Raw genomic sequence first — 20,059 nt, forward strand, 5'->3', positions numbered from 1 at the left:
TTTCCTTTTGTTTGATTTTTTTTTTATAAAACATGCATAGGCAGACACTTTATTGTATTCTTTTTTCCTTTTCTTTTTTACACAATATAGTTTCTCTATTTTTACTTTGTTCGCAATACTTAAAAAGAGAAAAAAAAATAACACTCATTTCCAGCAAGCCACAATAAATCTACCCTCCCCCCCTCCCCCCTTCCAAAAGAGACAAAAAATAAACATATCTGCAAATGATAGATAGGTTAAGTGTAAATTCCAGTTATGAAACTCAAGAAAATAGGTATTCATTACTGAGTTATTTAGCCATTATACAGAAAAATCAGGTCAAAGCACACACCAAAAGAACCTGAGGTAAGCATAATATGTACAAAACCATAAAACGTTCCATTATTTGGCATTTCCACAACATTGCAACATTCTTTTCTTTTTTTTAAGACTGCCTAATTAATTTCAGAGCTATTTTATAAGAGTAGCAAAACAAAAAGTTATCAATAAATAGTCCTTATTTAGTTTGTACACCCTTATATGTTAAAAACATTATCTCATGTTCTGTCCTTTTTAGTGCTGTATTTTTGTAAACGTACGATAGTTAGTAAGAAGTTAAACGACTTTCCGTTTCGGTGTAAATGAGCAAGGGTCTTTCAAGAAAGAAAAAAAAAAGAAAAACAAGAAACTGAATCACCTTTAAGATCTCGATCTCTCTTTCTCTCCCCCATCGTTCTCTCCCTCTCTGACATACTGTGGTGTGGAGGTGAATCAAGCGCGGTTACGGCCTGACCCTTCAGAAATGTGACCTGGCAATAACTTAGCAGATTTGACTATGAACTAATATTTTGAAGGCATATCCAAAGACTAGCAAGTGAGATGTCCCCCCGTTATGAGCCATAGATGCCTCCCCCCTCCACATTCCATCACTCCTTCTCCTCCTCCATCCCACACCTTCACCCTCTGCCCCTTTTCTGTGGTGGCGGGTCGCGATGAGGCTGGGGGGCGAGGCAGCCCCGTCGGCCAAGGTGGCGCCTTGCTGCTGGGCCTTCACTGGATGTTGCTGCCGCTGCTGGTGCTCCCCTTGGCATCTGTGCCGTTGGTCTCCGAGGACAGGGCCTTGTTGAGAGAGTTGAGGCTGGCGTCAGAAGGCAGGGCGTCTCGCCGCGGAGGCATCCTCTCGTTGATGCGGTCCAGGCCCTTGGCCTCTTCGAAGCTAGTGATCTTGTGCTGAGGCGAGAAGCCTTTGATTGCTGTTGAGATGCAGGAAATAAGGGTAGGGAGGGGGGGGGGAAGAGAGTTAGGAGTGATTTTATATGGTGTAGAGTTTAAATGATTAAAAGAATGGGGGTGGAAGGGGTGGGGGTCACGCTCACATTCACCCGTGAATCACCAAATTTGATTATATTTGCTTTGCTCTTGAAATTGTGAGAGAAAAAAAAATTGTTTTACTGAGAAAGTGACAACAGAGGCTGCACCTGATCACCTGATGAGCTGCTGGCTAGTTCAGTTACATTTAATCCATGAAAACTGAATATCTAAAGGCGATCTCTGATATGATAAGTGCATGGCGTCGATCTCTCCAGACACACTTGTAGGTTTGGAAAACAGAAATACTTGCTTTCTTGGGTGGGGTCACATGAGAAGATTTAAAAAAAAAAAAAAAAAAAAAAAAAAAATCCTGCCCATTAAATCTGGTTAGCTTAGCTTCTTTCTTTTGTTTCTTTTGGCTGCTACCTTGTTTGCAAAGTGTCAATATCCTCATATTTCTATCCAAGCTGTCCTTTTTGATACAACTCTTCAAGGGATTTTGATAATCTCCTCCTGACTAGAACCATGCATCTTTTGCATGTTTGGGAAATGTGTTAACCACTACACTATGGAGCCGACTGTAAAGCGTTAAACTTCCGCCCCTTGAGCGTGGAACCAAAAGCGAGGCAATCAAAGGAGCCTACCAAAGGAATGTTTACAGGCTAGTACAAAATATTGTTTTTTTGGCTTCTATTAATAATTTCTATGAGTTATAAGTGGATACCAGGCAGGTCAAAGTTTGTGCACATTAGTGCTTTGCTGGGTGTTAAGCTGAAGTAGCTAGCTGTGACTGAGAATCACGAGTGTTATGAATCTTCTCTTGTGACTCCACCCAGGAAATAAAAAAATTCTAAAAGTTGAACTTTCTTTGGGTTGAAGATGAATGAAGTGAGAAGAATCTTTGCTATTCATGAGGCCAGACAAAGTCTTCAACCACTGTTACTTGTTTGTGTTTTTCATGGAAAACAGTATTTGTCGTGCAGCATTTTAAACGATTAATGGTTTAATAAGGCATGAACGCAATATGAAAGTATTTAAGCAATTTGATAATGTGACAACACACGGATATAACTTATGTGATAATGCCGCTTGACAGATGAAACGATTACATATTCCTTCTAACTCTACAAAGGGCACTTCCTGACATCAGGGTCGACAGGTTTTCACTGTGCCAACAATATCCGTGATAGCAGACCATCTCGTGGCCATCTTGTCATGCTTTTTTGCGCATGTTAAAAGTTAAGAATGTGACCGATATTAACCAAAATCTCAACGCAGCCGTATCGCGGAACACCTGAAGACCCCAAACATCCAGGTCACCCCATCACAACACAGCTTTTGTAACGACAAAAGGGAAGGGGGAGAAATGATCAAAGAGACAAGAAAAGAATAAAGGGAGGAGAAAAAGAAACACTAGAGTGGAGCCCACTGAGACATTCACTTCCACAAAATAGAAACCACGTTGAGACTGAGCTCACGTACAAAGACACTATCAAAGGAACTTGGGGTGCTAACGACTTGTTTAGTCTGCTTGAAGCATGCAGCAATTGAAGGTTGACTGGAGGTTATGATGGGTGGAAGTTGCAATATGATACAAAACTGAGTGAACTAAACTGAATAATGAAGATAAAACCCTTTAAATATGCAAAGAAACACCAATGACATTAATAAAACCAGCAATTCAAGGCTGTTTCATTCAAGTCGATGGATACTTTAAGTATTACAAGAACGAATCGTTCCAATATTCAGCTTGAGTTCTATTTCAGCACTTTTTAAAAAACATTTTGTTACTTCCACCTTTCATACAGACTGAGGGTGATTAATACTATGGTTGTAAATAAGAAAACCCTTCTTACTAGAATGGGGGTGTGACAAGGGGAGGAGGGGATTTGATTTAAGAGGACAAATTGGGGATTGTGGAGAGGACGGTGTGATGGGTAGCGTAGTTGTGTTGCTGCATAGCACAGGTCAGACACAGGTTATTAGCAGCTCAGAGGAAAGAACACGACACAGCAGGGCCACAGAGGATCCACATGGAGAGAGAAGCAGAGAAGAGTCTGGACACTACAATGGACTGTCCTCTATGGGGCTAAAGAGGAAGTACTGGACAATTTCAATGTAAATAGCAGCTGGCATACTACTATTTAGCTCGCAGTTGAGGTTGTTCTTGCGCCAAAGGCGATGCAAGTAAAGCAGATTTTAGGGAGCGTCCAATTTGGATTTCAAAGCCTCCTGTGGAGCGTCTACCAGTTCAGATTCAGCTCTAAGGAAGGTGTTACATAAATAAAACAGCAACAACAATGCACAACTGCTTCAGCTGTTTCAAAGGGGAAAACCATCAAGAGCTTTCATAGCAAGACTTCATTGTATTGTGTGAGGGCAGAGCAGAGGGGGAGCGTGCTGTCTGCTATGATAAGAGCATTGCATTAATCATTTAAACTATGATGAGTGATTTCATTGAAGTACCTTCCTCTGGAAAAGTTCATTCAATCCCCAGATAAGAGAACAAGTGCAGTTTACCACATAAAGTATTACCCTCGGTAACATTAGGAATATATTCCATTAGGAAATAAAGTGTTACTTCAAAATGATATTCAATATCCTGTCAAGGTGAACTCTACCGATAACTCGACAGGACCTACTTCCTCTTTAAGGTCGTGAAAACCTTAATCAGGAAGGTGGGGTTATTTTTCACTTACATGGTGCCTTATCTAGATCTGCTGCACACATTTGCTGTGGAAAAATACTGGTACCAGTACCACAACATTAGCACCTGTGCTTTTGGGAAAGGCCAAATTCAGAACCCATGATGGCGATATAACCTTTGTGCTTCTCCTATTGGTCTGAAGTAGTTAAGGCTTGTTTAGGAAAAGTTCATGCCAGATCTAATACTGTGCAAAAGTCTTGATTTACCGCTTGTTTGTCCAGTTTTATCAATTTTTTTAAGGGCAAACCATGTGAGAGATACCAAGTTGTTTGGATAACAGCTCTGAAACTCATCTCGTGTGTTTCTGTGATAAGCTGCTAGTAACAACGTGCCTAAAGATACAATTTAAAATAGGCTTTTAAATAAGTTGTCTGTTATGTGTAGACACAACACTGGTTCATCCCTTTCGTCGGGTGTCTTTTTACACTTGAAAGATTCATAGCTCAGCGGTACTAATTCTAAAAATGGAGTGCCTGGAAAAGTATTGCTCCAGACCACCTTAAAAATTGCCAAACATAGTCTGGCTCTTTGCCGAAACGATACAAAAACAATATAAAATGGGCCACGGCTCAAGACCTTTGCACAATACTGCACTTTTCAACATTAATTAAGAAGCAGCTTTCTATGAATTAAAAATGAAGGATTTTATTGGCTTGTGTGCATCACATAACCCCTCAAAACTTTAGGTTTTCAGGACCTTTAAGGATGCTGGTCCAGTCTATCCCTCTGGATAGGCTGAAGGCTTGGTAAAGCTGCCAGATGACCTGATGATACCCACCTCCTACATTATATACGTGTGAATGTGCATTTTCTCTTTATCTTGATGTTTCATGCAGATTATTTTAACTTCTAACAGAGAAGATCCTTAACGCAGGAGTTTTTGTGGATGAACCGATTGTGGCCTACATTAGCGCTGATTTCCGAGGAAGACCGCGAGGTGTAATTTGCTTTGCACTCACTCAAAATCACAGATGACCTTTGTGATTATAAAATCTGTGCTATGAAAGACATTCCCCTTTCAAACATGTGACCACAGGATTTCCTAATTTACTTACTTCTTTTTCTCCGTTAATACTATGCCACAATTTGTTAGCCCAAACACCCAACACACTCTATTCAAGCACCAGCGAGATGGATGAAAACCCAGCACAGCCCCCTGTCTATTGCCATGAGAAGCAACAGAAGAGGGCAGCCAGACCCATTTACCTTCGTCAGCCTCAATAGCTTCAATAGTAGCTGAAGAGAAGAAGAGGGAGGTTGCAAAATGAATGAGAGAAGTGAGCAGGAGAGTTCATTTTGTCCCAGGAACAAGTCAATGAGCAGCAAAGACAGCCAATGCCGACAACACAGGTTAAAAATCATCTCCACATTTTATGACAGAGGACATGTGGATGTTAGCAAACAGGGGAAACGGTGAAAGAGGGGGGAGGAGGGGAAAGGATGAGCCTTAGTTCCAGATCTGTAAAGGGAAGGCGATACACGTATGTAGCAGCAAACCTCATGGAGAGGATTGCATGTTTGAGGTACTTTGAATGTGTTTGACAAAAGGTCTGAATGTGTGACAGATAAAATGGAAACTGCAAGAATGAACATCGACAGCAATTTTAGCAAGTTGCAGATGCATTAGGTGTTCCTGTTACGCAAAGAAAAGAGTACATTTCGAAACGAGACAAATGGAAAACAGAGAGAGGACTTAAGTGCGCGTGCAGGTGTGAGCTTTCTGGCCGTGACTGAACTGTTAATGTAAAAGCTCTAAGTACAACAGAAACATGGAGCGTCGTTAGCGTTGTGTTGTGTGCAACATGAAGTAGCATCTGCAGCTGCGGGATTAGCATCTTTTGATAATAAATATCAAAAGTGCTGGCTTACTTCTGCGACGCGTGAGGGGAGGAAACCTTTCAGCCACTTACCAATCAATTACAGTCATCCTCGAGATAATAAGTGAACACACGATAAAACTTTGCAGAGTCAACTTTAACAAAGATGGGGGGTGGGGCGAGGGTGACAACAAAGTAATGACTAAATTCTACTAAAGACTACATACTTAAAAAAAGGGCACAATAGCATGAGACTTTAAAGAGTATGACTGATGGAGTCAACATTAGAGTAGAAGCACACTGATGTGCTAAGGGCAGCAGTGTGATTCTACCAATGTCGTAACAGGAATCTCTGAACATCGCTCTACCTTCACCGCAGTTCTCTTTAGTGTCAGCTGCTTCAAAAACAAATCCCTCTGAACTTATATAATGTATACACTAATCCTTAAGAGCACTATTGTCATGTAGGCCATCGGCAGAAACACCTGTTTGAAACTTAAAGGGGACCCATGATGCTTTCCCTTGTTTTCCAATGCTGGACGGGCATATCAGACATGGTCAAAGTTCCAAATGATGAGGTCAGAGTCAGATATTCCCCCGGCTAACAACACAGAAGCCCCACCCACCTGCTATTCAAGCAGCTCTTTTCAGACAGGGCATGTGCTAATGGGCAGCAACACGGCCCAGCATAAGATAAATGATGATAAAAATGAATCATGCAGAGCTACTTTAGTTGATTCCCAGAAAAAAAAAAAAACCCTGAAAAAAACCCATGATATTGGAAATGAGCATGATAGGTCCACTTTAATGTTGGTTTAAAAGCTCAGTAGAGATGCTGAAAATGACTGTGAAAGAATGCTATGCTTTCAGGATAATTGCATCCTTCCTAACAGAGATATGCAAAACTGACAGCTTTAGTCAGAGGCTCTTTGATTTCTGACAGACTCACGTCTAAGGACACGTGCGCACTAAGTTGATGAACACGGTGTTATGTAATATGTTCAAGTGGTTCTTTAGTAAAGTCTTCCACGATTTCAATAAGATTTTATACATTAGAAACGAAAAGGGGTGTTATTAAGCAATAAAACACAATCTTACTGAGATCCATAGACCTGCACGACTGCTGCTACCTTAGTGTGGTATGACCAGTAGCTAAGTAGGTAATGCTACACGAGGACCAAACAAACAGTTTGATGATTAAGTGTGCTAAAGTACTGTACACCATACTGTACAGCATGATTAAACCTTTATTATTATCATCATTATTTAAAGGTTACTAACACTATGCTACAGATGTTTTTGTGTATTCAGGAAAGTGCTAGCTGATGTAGGGTGAGAACCTGTGCGAGGAGAGGGAAGTCTACCGGATTTCTGCTTTACTTGGTGAATGACAAGGCAGATGGCAGCTATCCCTTTTTCTACACTTATTAGTGTCGATACAGTTTTATCCCTTGATTCACAGAGACCTGAGTCTATTCTGACAGAGCACTGCTGAGATTCTCTGCTAGCGCTCAGATCTGATCAGCGCTGTAAACGTTTGTATCCAATTAAAGCGTGCGTAAAGGTGATTCCAAAAAAGCCTTCATCTCCTTGCTGCGGCAGCTTGCCAAACTCATTGAGGGAGCATTTGAAATTTCACATGAGAAAGAGTGAACTGAACTCTTATCTTTTCCCACAAAGAAAAAAATAACAACACACAATGGAATACTTGCACAATTGATTATACCTGCAGTTTCTAGGGAGAAAGGAGAAAGAAAAAGATACAGGTAATATTTGAGATAAACCCAGTGGAATACAGTGAAAGAATAGGACGGGAAGAGAGCGTATTAATGCCAGATCTACGGAGCCCCCCAGGAGACATGGGAGAAAAAAAAAAATTAAGACGGACTTTTGCGAAATCTCGCAAAAGTTTTGCGAGATCTCGCAAAACAAACTCGGGATCTCGCAAAAGTTTTAGCCGCATTCTTCGGACGCCGGTTTGAAGCCGACCGGGAGGTCGAGGCACGATGTGCCGGGAAAGCAGTGTTCCTCCCGGCTGTAGTAGGTCTCGACCTCCCGTTAGCTTCGAGCTAACGAGATCCCGAGTTTGTTTTGCGAGATCCCGAGTTTGTTTTGCGAGATCTCGCAAAAGTCCGTCTTAATTTTTTTTTCTCCCATGTCCCCTGCGGGGCTCCGTACAGATCAGAGGGGACACATGGACACAAAAAAATTTAAAAAATAAATAAAAATCTGCTGAATGTGTTTGTCATTGTTTAGGGAGATAAAAACTACAAGGAACAACTGTTGCTGTTTAGTAACAATTAAACTAAACATAAAAAAAGACTGACACTCTCAGAAACATTTAACTATGCTAACATTTTGAAATTCCAGTACAGTTAATGAGGAGAAAAGTGAAGGAGTCTGTATTTGCAGTATTCTGTAAACACTAAGCTTGCACTTTGTTGAGAGTTCTGCTGTGTAAGGGGAAAACGTGTTGGTGTGAGAATCCACTGGTGGTGGGGGGTCTCTGTGACACACTTACCATTCTGCAGCTTCTCTTTGCCTCCGGACAGCACTCCGCTTGGTAGCATGCCTGTGGGCGTCAGACCCTTCAGCGTCAGCACGCTCTCACTCTCCTCTCTGAAATATTAACCGAGCAACATTTTATTTATTTACACGGTAGAGCTGATTTTATTTATTTAGAAAAACATCAAAAATATGGGTTTTGGGCAGTCACATAACTACATAACCATGTTACTAAGTTGGCAACAAAAAAAAACAAAACAAAAAGAGTCAGAAATCAATTGTAACATGAAATATTAAAGTAACATATTTATTACTTTAATAAGTTATTAATAATATATTCAAGCGCAGATCTCTAAGGCTGTGTAAATGGAGCTTAACGCAACAACAACACTGTTTTTAAGTGTTTACCTGAGCACAGAGAATACCCTGGCCATCTTCCCAATGGCACGGATCTTGTTGCGGATGACCTCCTTACGTGCAGAAGCTGTGGCACCTGCATTGAGAAAGTGCAAAAAGTCTTACAACCCGTGACTCATCTGAACTCAACCACGTCCTGTGGAAGTCGAGCGTACAATGCACCGCATAGTCTATGTGCCGTTTGTTTTAATCCCCCAAATCCTCGTTAAAAGACCATCGAATTCAGTGAGTCTACTCAAAACAGAGCACGTCTCTCCACTATTAGTTTATCCAGCAGTGCAGGAGACGAATACAATGCAAACACATTGTTATTGGAGTCTTAAGTTCGGTTTACAGAAAATGGTTTGCATCTATAAACACATCACATCATCTGAGTAATTCTCAGCATTCAGTGCATTCATGCTGCGGCTGTGTTACGTACTGTGAGCTGCAGTCCCTTTGACTCTCACAGATTATTTTGCCCAGAGAGCACTTAAACCTTTTTAAAACAAGCCACTGTTCTCCATCACTGAATGGCTCTGACCTTGTCCAAAGTGTTTTCAGCATGTTTCGATAAGCACGCTCTTTAAATTTTCCTGTGCTGTGTTTTAGCGGTGGAGACTAACGGGATTTTTCCTGGACTGGAAACTTTGTTTTAAAGATCCCCTTTTGCAAAATAACAGTTTCAAGGTCCCAAAGGCCCAGTTTGGAAAATGTACGAGGGACAGAAATGAAGTCGATGCATGGAGTAAAGCTGGGTAAGGGACACAGCTGACAGTGTGAGGATCTGTTTCCTGCCATCCTCAGGTTGCTCATTCTTCAGAATATATTTATTGTGTACAACAAAGACTAATTTAGATAAAAGGCATGACTCTTCTGAACACTTTTTCCCCTTTCTGGGCCGGCCTCAAACAGGAGTGGGTAACTGTTAACACTTTTGACCCATTTTTCGGTTTAATTGAGAACCACAGTTAGCCTCAGCAGAAGTGTTAGCAGGTGCTTTAAACAGAGGTGTTAGTTTAGAGACTTCAGAAATGCAGAGAGCAAGCACTGAACAAAAGTCTGTCCATCTCTGCACACACCAGTACAGCTAGTGTTTGTACCTTTTTTGGGGGGATATATTAGCTGTCCTTCTCATGAAACACCCCCAGAAGAGAAGACAAGAGAAAGGACAGAGAGATCAGTGGATGGCTGCAGAATGAATGAGGTGGAAGAGAGGGAGCGCACGGCAAAATAAGAGGCAAGAAAGCACGAGTGTAAACAAAAGCGATGCCTTGAGCACAAAACTCTGGAAAACATAAAAAAGAGAAATTAGATGAGATAATCATGGGAAAGACAGAGAATGAGAGAGAGAAGAAAAGATGTGAAATATGTAGTGAGGTTGGAAACATCAACATAATGGCAACTGAAAACCATGGAAACCATAGCAGATAAAGAGCGGGTCATAGGAAGGATTATCTGAAATCATAACAGGGCACAAAAAAGGAGCTCATGAGCGAGAAAGAAAACATAACACAATTCAAATGTCAAAACAGTTAAAATAAATAAATAAAACAAGCATGGAAATGGCTGCGAAACTAAACAAGAAACAAGCAGTGGCAAGAAATGAGATCAGCTAAAATCAGCATGAATGAGTTGGTAGAAAATGAAGATGTTAAAGGACAGCTACTAATGTTTAGGAATGGCCGAGTGCATGAGTTGTGCTAATTTCCTCATCGATATAATCAGAATTTAGCTTTTCTCATATGAAATGCTTTTAAAATGAGCCACATGTAAAACCAGTTCATTCTATAATGATATTTACAATCACAACTTCAACAGCACAATGAAGCAAGAAAGGTTCTCTTTGTGAATTTGGAAAAAATAGTAACAAACCCCCCCAAAATATTTCTAAATCATTATAAACCACAACATTTGGTCTTGCACATGATCTGTGCAAATCTCAATCTACGCTCCCTGATCAGTAGATTAAAGGAAACGCTGCGTTTAGATGTGCAGGAGCTCAGACATGGTGGAAATCTGCTGAGATCCTGACACATATCCTGGGTTTACCGATGCACACTGTGACCATTAGTAAACACAAAGAAAGAGGAGGAAGAGAGGTGGGAGGAGGGGGTCTGGTGAGATCATTTCCTGTTTGGCAGTAAGAGGTGGGGCAGGCAGAGGAAAACTGGCCATCTCGTGTACATAAGCTGTAAGCTGGTATCAAACAGATGACTCAGATTCACCACTAGCGTAGATAAACCAAGCAACTTAGCAGAAAACAACACTTCAAAAAACTGTCCTCAAAGGATTTTTTGTTTTAATACTGACAGACATGTTGAGACTTTATAAGGGTCTTCATATTTCCTGGATTATCTAAGGTCATCATTTCCAAGCTGCCGAGTTCAGTCATTCAGACGTCACGTTCCTCTGTGTTTAATAGTTTAAAGCATATATAGTTTTTACATGTAAAATTCTGAACACCATACATGTAAAAACTAAGTAAGAGTCTGTGTGTGTGTGAGGTTTTGAATAATGAATGTCTGATACGCCCTCTAGTGGAGCAGGGGCAAAGTGCAGAGAAAACTGAACCACCGAGCTTACCGTCCAGCTCCTCTTCAGTTGACAGCTCATCATTGGAGCAAATGCTCAATACGTTCACTAGCATCTCCGTCACTGTACAAGAAAAGAGAAGCATACTTTAAAACATCTCACACATATTTAATAAAAAACTTTGCTGAGAAACTCTGGGCTGCTCCGGTTCACTCGATTGACTCTTCCACACACACACATGCAGTTAGCTGTGCTGATCAGTGACCTCGTGAGACTGCCAGGAATGGCATACTTATGTGTGATTAATTGACACAGATGTGTCACAGCTTAACCAGAGTAAATCTTCAAAGCAACCCAGACCTCGACAATGCCAAGCACAGCCAATGTCTGGCAGTTTCTAACTTTCATGGACTACTTATCTGCAATTTACTTTATATAGACATGTATATATATAGAGCTCACAACTGCTCATTATACTCCTGCTTTAACAAGGAGCTGCAGCTCATCAGCAAATAGAACAAAGAAAGACAAGAAAAGCTGGAGTTTATCTTCTGATCAAGAAAGCAGGGAGACAAACACTGGCTCCAAGAAGAATTTAGAAATCAATACATAATTTTGGTTGCTTATTGGGTGCTACATGGTGCAACGTTGGAGCATATTTCTGAATGATTCGTGTTTGCATTAGGACTTAAATCCAACCAGATTGGCTCTCCACTGTCTATCCTTTCACTTAAGATCAAAGAGATTGAGCATCTGCTGCCTTTGTCTCTGGAAAAGTTTCCTATTGCTATTAGATTATCCAGTCCGCTGGAAACTATCAAACAAAACATTCAAAACACACTTATTTTCCAACTTTCCTCCAATTTTCCCTTTTATGTATCCTTAAGTGTATGTGCCTCGTTAAAAAACAAACCCATTCGTCCCAACTTCTACCTCTAACTTATTTATAACGCTGCATACAAGCGCGTTTCTGGCTTGTAAATCTTTGGCTTTAAGTATCCCATGTATGAACCGCAAAGTGATTTTGCGGCACAAAGTGTACACGCTATATTTCTCAAGGCCGGGCTGTTTTCAATAGCAATTCATGAAAATCAGAAGGACAAGCGCCATTCAAGAATGAAAAGAAGAACTGCTTTCACTCATTACTAAAAGAAACTGAATGTAGTGCATGCACACTCACCTTTCTCACCAACAAAGGGCAAGGACCAGGTGAAAACATCCATGAAGTTGGGCAGCCAGTAGGGGTGAGGTGAGCAGTTGAACTGTCGTATGTTCATCACGTTGTTCTCGTACTTCAGCACTGCCGCTGGGGATGGGAAAAAAAAGGAAAGATGTTAAAGCAAATCCAGAGTATTAAATAAAAGGAAATCCTGTTTTCTTTCCAATCCTCGGAAAAACAAGATGAATAGCTGTAACAAAATATTCCTTTAAACAGTCGTAGTTTCCAGAACGTCTCTGCCTACATGTAACAAGACAATGTAGAAATTGGGGATGTAGAAATTTTCAATACGGTCACAAAATAAAGAAAATCAGGGAGTATACATCTCTCTATAAATGAAATGGTATAGAGATGTATTGGGGTCATGGTAGGGCTGTTCGATATAATGATATATGTCGGATGACGATATAAAAACATCTATCGTTTCATTTTACGCTATCGTTTGTTTCGTGGTGTCGCAAAATAAGCTGTTTACGGCAATATTTTTCATCGTTCTGATGGTCACTGTAGTGGCTATATTAATTTCTTAAAGTTCTCTCTTTCTCTTATATTTAATATAACCACACTACGGACGGACAAGCGCCTGTTTTTATGAGTTGTTGTTAGCAACAACGACGGTAACACCATCGCGTGTCCGCTTGTTTATATTCCACATAAACCTTTCACAATAAAGCTCAAGATCCTGTTGAGACTTTTCAAAATAAACTGAATCACGTGAGAGAGTATGCAGAGTATTTACGGATGAGACGCAAAGGTGCTAAAAAATAAACCTTAGACTCAAACGTTAGAGCAGGCTTTTCCCCGCAGCACGCTGTGTAATAAATACAAAGAAAACGATGGGCGTTACAACTTGTGACTAAAAATGTATCGTTTCATGCATCGGTTAAAACACTTGACTCCAGGTACACGACGCCCAGCTGGAAACACTTCACGCAAGTCGAGCTGCCCGAGATTCACAGAATTTACAGAAAATTTATATCGTTTATATAGAGATGTTTTATATCGGCATATGAGATTTTGGTCATATCGCACAGCCCTAGGTCATGGATTGCAGTGCACAGAGCTCAGTCTCTACTGGTGGAACAAGGCAGCTGAGCTCAGCAAGCTGTGAAAGACAGAAAAAAAACCCAATGGAAGCATTTAGATTTAATCCTGTTGATAAAAATCTGTCCGCCAGCAAGGGCAAAGCTGCGTGTACCATCTGCCTCAAGAAAGTTGCGGTTGCTTCACCCAACAAATATAATCCTATGAAATGTCAGCAAAGTATGAAAAAAGAGATACCACCCAAGCCTATAATGGAAGTTTTGATTTATGATTTTATGACACATTTGGGATTTATGTCGATAAAGAGGCCTCAGCTCTCGCTGTGGTCCAGGGTCCATTATTAGATTCTATCCTGTTCCCAACCACCACTTACAGCCTTCACGGTCATGATGGCTCTTACACTTGGTCTGAGGAGAATAGCCCTCAAAGTACTCAGCTGAAGAGCTAATGGTATACACACAGAAGAAACAAACATCCGAGCAATCGCTGGAAGAATACTGATGCATTCTTCACAAGTAACTTTCCCCCCCCCCTTTTAGTTGAAGTAAGAAAGCATTTCGGGACTGGCCTTAACATTTCTTCTTCAAACCTAAAACAACAAATTAATTCAGTCGCATTATGAAACACTTGATGTGGGATTCAATGTTAAAAGTCGCTTACTGTTCCTGGTTAATGATTCATTAGCTGCAGGTGCTGTGCGGAGGTGTGATTCAGCAAAACCACTGATAACTACAGAGTACCATTTGCCCGAAAAGAAAAAAGGAAAAGGTGGACAAAACTGTCGTCCACGTCCACACCGAAACCTGGACGTCGCTCAACATCTTGTCAAATGCTGTCAGTCAACCTCTGGAGATGATGGTGAATAAAACGGTTTAGAACAAAATACCTACACAAAGACTAAAAGGCGGATATTTTTTTTGCCACTTTAAGGTGATATCTACACAGTCAGCATGTGCCAATCAGAAGGACTCATTTAAATGCAAAAGTACAAACTGATTTCTGCAAATCAAAGTTAGCAAACTGCACAAGCATCTAAACGAGGGTAACCTGCTGTTTGGAGAAAATAAAAATCGATGCTCTGGAACATTTGGGCTCATGAGGGCGAGCACGTTTCACTGGTTAACAGAAAAGCAGTTCCTGGTGAGGAGGAAAGGAAGGAATAGATAGAAAAGTAAGGTACTAGACACAATAATGATCATTACTGTAATGAAAGTATGTATTCTTAGTTTCTAGGCAATCGATTTATGAACTCTTAAGTTACACCCACATGTTATTTTTTTCTTATTTTTAGAGCAGTTTCAGTTAGAGAATATTTACAAAAATCTACATTTGCCTTAAAAAAAATCCATACACAGCGGTTTTCAATTACTCAGATGAATAATTTAAGAGGAGAGACTTGAGTGGGTGTGGTAGCTGGTGTTCACAGTAAGGGTGGAGGAAGAGCAGCAGAATAAAAGCACAAACATGCTGTGTGTTGGGTCTTTAACTTAAGCCTGCTTGACAGCACCTGCTTTTCCAAAAAGGATTACACAGCTGGCATGGTATGTGTCACTCCTTATGAACTTGCCAGGTAAATCTTAGGTATTAAAAAGAAGACACAGCATTTCACCAGTATACATTTCTGCTTGTGCCATATTTGGTATATTTTACAGTATATTTCTCAGTTTATTTTACTAAATGTCTCATTATAATCGTGATCTCCACGCACACAGAAACCAGCTGTCAAACACTGGCCACACAGTGTGCCCCGTGCGACCTCACCTATGATTAGACAGTGTTAACGTGGGTGTGGAGGAAAACATGAGAGCTGCCAAACATAAATATATCCATGCTGTATATAGCAGCCTCAGATTCTCTAATACACAAGGCCAGTCTGGTGGCCCAGATCTGAGGAAAGCGGATACTGTGGCAGGGTCACCATGGGGGACTTTCCTGCCTGAGCTCCTCTCAGATTCAAGAATAGCAAGTCATCAAACCTGGCATCCAGGCAGCTTTACCTCAGGAACAACACAATTCAGGTCAGTAAGCATTCTGATACAAATGTGTGTGTGTAGTATGCACTGAAAGTGGTGCTCAAGTAATACTTAAACACTTGTAAGTGCCAGGCAACACAATACAAACAGAAAACTTTCCTGCAGGGGAACATCCATACACTTGTATAATTAATGCAGGATTATTATCAATATCAGCAAAACACTACTACCCGCTCGAATAAGAACAGCGCTGCATTGCTACAACACGGTCCACTCAGACGGAGCTGTGGGTGTTTATCCCTGCGCGTTGGCGTGCATGAAAGCAATCGCACACGTGGGCAGCCATTGCATAAACATCACATACTGCATAAACATCGTTGAGGCACTTGATTGAATGCAGCCATGGAAGCCCAGAGGGAAAAAGGCAGAGCGGGGGAGAAGGTCAGCTCCCCTGTTGTCGCTCCTTCAAATCAGATTCCTTTTAAAGGAACAGAGACACCCAGCAACCTGCCTCGTACCAAACAAACACACTTGTTCAGGCTTTTTGTTTTCTTCTTTTTTTAAAATACAAGAGGCATTAGAGACAAATATGTATTCAGTGCCCTCATCTGTATTGTCAGGGCAGATGAGGGTGACATTAAAGCACTTTATTTTCCTCATCACTGCAAAACACAATTATATGCAGCTTTTTCATACGATGGAAGTCACTTAAGCTCGCACGGACCAGCTGAGAATTCTGTGTCCACTGCCAGAGCATGCTGCATGACAGCCACTAGAGGGCTCTGCTGCTCCGACGGCAGATAATAGGGCAGCTGAGGCCAAGCCTGCTGCAACGGTAACACAGATATTGCAGAGAGACGCCTGCTCATTCATTATTCATAAGGGAGTGCCTCCAGCCGGTTTCCCTGGCAACGAAGACTGTTAAATCTGCTTTGAGACCAGGGGGAGATTCCCGCTGTCCTTCCGACACTCTGTGCTGACTACATATTTGCCTTTAATGCCTCGCGTATAAAGTTGCACTGGGTTAGCTTTTCACACCAGCCATTTAGAAGCTGACGCCACACGCGTGGACTGCAGGGACTGAAAAGATTTTAGAGCAGTCATTTTGGTATGAGATGGTGGGGAAAGAGGCGGTACTAATCACAAACAACTGAGGCTATTGAACTAAACAGAACACAACCTTCATCAATAACCTTTGCAATGTCCGCCTAACATTTCATATCAAAGTGACTGCTGCGTAATTGGTCTGTGCTGTCCGTGTACAGCTGAAGAACTCACGAATCACAGTGTGTCCTCACGATGTGCGACGTCTCGGTGAACTGGAGCCATACTGGATCTGCTCCACTTTGGCTCTAATCCATGCATGAACTGAACTGTCCTACAATACAATGCATCTGCTGATGTTACCACTCATTGTCCTACTTTCCAGTTTGTATTGTATGTAATTAATTGCAAGGAGATGTCAACAGGTACTTTCTGTTTAATTGAAAGGAAAACAGGAAGGAAGGAAAGCGACACGAGCGAGATGGATCAAACAACCTTTAACTGTCGTCGTGGACGAAGTAAATGTTTCATGTAAACAGCTCGTGCAGCACCACTGTCGTTTAGCTTTACTTCAATCTAAGAAACATAACCATTCGGGCTTAGTTGCTGATTTTCTGGACCGGTCAATAATGATGCAGCACAAAGCACTCCATTAATACAAAAGCACAAGTGTACAACTGCCAACTACACCCACTCCATCTACCCTACTCCATCACTCTCTCCCCCCACTGCAGTCACTTCTGGAGCCAAACCGAGAAAGATCAAACAGTGAAAACTGCAAAATCACTGCTGCTGAGTTTTCATTTCACACAGCCTCCCTCTGCCATGTCGCAACTGCCTGTGTCACTTTTTACTGAAGGGTTGAAGGGGTCAGAGCAGTGATGGACAGCTGGTCAGCATCTGACACTCAATGAAAAAAGGAGGACTGAGGGCTGGGGTGGCATCTAAAGCTGGAATTTATAGAATTAAGTCCTAATTCATGTGTTCGTCAGTCTAACTAGCCTTCAAGTGAGTTCAGTCTACTTTTGGGAAAGGAGTCAGTTTGTGTTGCTTCAGATATCGTCCACCTCTCTGATAGGAGGAGCACTTCTCTTCTTTTTTTACCCCCACGTGGAGAGGTATCATTGGTTAATCCATCCACCCCCTAACGCGGGATTGATGGGAGCTGCCGATGCCTCCTCCCTCCTCTTTAAAATTTATGCGCCCACTCGTTTGGCCATCAATCACAGGGCCATTGCTCAGTGTGCGTGGAGCTCCAGCATGAAGCTAAGAGCACAGCAATTCATTACAGGGGCTTTACTTCTACCAATGAACCCCACCCACAGCACTCGTTAAGAGCATCAACAGGAATGTGGGATCGTTTCACGGACTTGTGTAACTGTCAAGTGGATGCCAAGTGAATAGGAGCTAAGTAATTTGCTTTAGTGTTGATATGAAATCTCAGAGCCTTTAAGTTGGAGTGTTTTATTCTTTGTGGCTGGGAACTACTCCCTTTCCCCACTCATATTTGTGAAGTTTTAAAAACCCGACAGTGATTTATAACAGTCCCTTAATTTATCCAGGTCTCCATCCAACACCATCAGAGGTGGAGGTTAGAAGAGTGTTTATATAGAGACTTCTGAACAACAGCCGACGGCCAGTTTTTAGATACGAAACACTAAGATTCCTGAGATCAAGCAGAAAACTTCACGACACAGACTGTTAAACTGGTTTACACCCACTGAAGACTGAAAGGTCACAATTCATTTTTATTTTATTTTTTAAGGAGGAAACATTTTTACTAAAATTAACACAGATGGCCCAGCATCACGTTAGTTGTTGTACTGAAAATTTAGAAAGTGTTTGTTACAACCAAGCGAAAAACTAAAAAACGAAATAAAAACCAGCAAGTTGCAAAAAAATGGATTTAACCTAATATCTATAAGTAATTCTTGTGTCTGGTAACTTTCTGTAATGAGCAAAAAAGCATTTTTTATATCAGTGCTTACTGCTCAGCTTTTAACAGGATTAGATCACATTTCCATCGCGACTTTGCTCTACTGAACTGCACGGCTGCCTTCATTACTGCTTGTAGCTACATTAAGAAAATGGATTTAGTCAAAAAGTGTGCATCGTTTTGCAACGGAGAGTAAATGTTGAGAAATTGTATTTTATTTTATTATTTTTTTAAAGCATGTACTCTGGGGGAAGATATATTTTTATGTCTAAATGAAGTCAGTTCTGAAACAACACAAAGCAATCTTTTCTGTCTGATAACCACCAATGCCCTGGGTAGTATTTTAATCAGCTGAACATCCACCAGCTACGTCTAAAAGAAGCGTTGAGACAAAATCGGGAAGAAAAATTGATATTTCGGCTGTTCCATTATGATCTCCAGAAGACTTAAACGATTCTCCGGGCAATTGGTTACCAGAATTAAAAAGCAAAACAAAACAAAAACCCAAACACGTGCTTCACATCACTTTGTTTGTTTGGATTGTGCTGTGTTGACTGTGAGTCCTAGGAAGATTAGTTGGCATGGAACAAATAGGCACAGTGCCACACTTCTTCACCATCTTCACTGTGTAGGGAAGGAGGCAGCTCCAAAAAAAGTAAACAAACGTAACCTAATGTCTCACCAAAGATGGCACACACCTGCAAATAGGAAAGCCCTCACATGTGTAATAACCACTGCGGTGATGTGGCATTTCATCAAGAGAGGCATTGCAGAACAGCACGAACTAGCCCCCGTCACTCTTTCCTTCCCATTTCCTGTGGTTTTCCCACCGATGTCACCATTCCAAACGTGCCCCCACAGTTAAAGCAGATACTGTCTGTTCTCTCAGGGAAAAGTGCTGACTCACAGCACAAAGGCGAGCCCATCTCAGTGCAGGCACCGCAGCACAGCATCGGGCGTCACTAGGTGCCAAGTGATGCGGCACCAGGCCACTTCACACCAGCTCCCTCCCCAAAACTACCAGACTAAAATCAATGTTGCACAGGACAAATAGTGCAAACCAACTTTTGTGTACACCACTGACCCAAGGAAGAGTAGTTCTCTATTGGAATATATATCAATATAGATGTCGTGTGATGACCACTAGAATAGCTTCTGGGTTTTTCCAAGGGTGGCCACATAGGCAGAGACCACCCTCACAAACTAAAAGTAGACCTGAAATAGGACAGAAACCACTCATTTCAGAAAAACCTCTAAGGTTAGTCAACTAGTCACGATTACGTCGACTATTAAAATCGTCGACGACTAATTTAATAGTCGAAGCATCGTTTCAAGCTTTGTAAGATCCCAAAAGACGCAGGAATAAGTAGCAGGATTTAAGAGTGTAATAACGGACTGAAACAGAAGATGGCAGCACTGCATGTACGAGGATGCCAGCTGCCGTTAAACCTCGAAGAAGAAGAAGCGGTGTCCGGTATCGTAGCTGTGTCCAAATTTAGGAACCGCATCCTCCTGTGCCCGCATTTGTAGGCAGATTACTTTACAGCGACACGTCGAAGACTGTCCAAATTCGAAGACTCCGACAAATGCGGC

The 20,059-nt window shown here is 41.5% G+C and overlaps 1 protein-coding gene across 4 annotated transcripts in view; it reads right to left on the minus strand.

The window, feature by feature from the left end:
* Positions 1 to 558: 558 nt before the first annotated feature.
* LOC308412096 (protein phosphatase 3 catalytic subunit alpha) overlaps positions 559 to 20,059 on the minus strand; it is a 66,203-nt gene continuing 46,702 nt past the window's right edge. For 3 of the 4 annotated variants that reach the window (XM_080906189.1, XM_080906191.1, XM_080906192.1), the window contains exons 9-14: positions 12,431 to 12,556; positions 11,302 to 11,373; positions 9,819 to 9,845; positions 8,728 to 8,812; positions 8,336 to 8,433; positions 559 to 1,232 (exon numbers count right to left, since the gene is read on the minus strand). In XM_080906189.1, the coding sequence (XP_080762315.1) occupies positions 1,030 to 1,232; positions 8,336 to 8,433; positions 8,728 to 8,812; positions 9,819 to 9,845; positions 11,302 to 11,373; positions 12,431 to 12,556 (611 nt within the window). In that variant the 3' untranslated portion in view covers positions 559 to 1,029. The remainder of the gene's footprint in view (positions 1,233 to 8,335; positions 8,434 to 8,727; positions 8,813 to 9,818; positions 9,846 to 11,301; positions 11,374 to 12,430; positions 12,557 to 20,059) is intronic. The other variant, XM_080906190.1, reaches the window with a different exon arrangement.

This window comes from Rhamphochromis sp. 'chilingali', assembly GCF_963969265.1.
Source record: "Rhamphochromis sp. 'chilingali' genome assembly, chromosome: 1".
NCBI lineage: Eukaryota > Metazoa > Chordata > Actinopteri > Cichliformes > Cichlidae > Rhamphochromis > Rhamphochromis sp. 'chilingali'.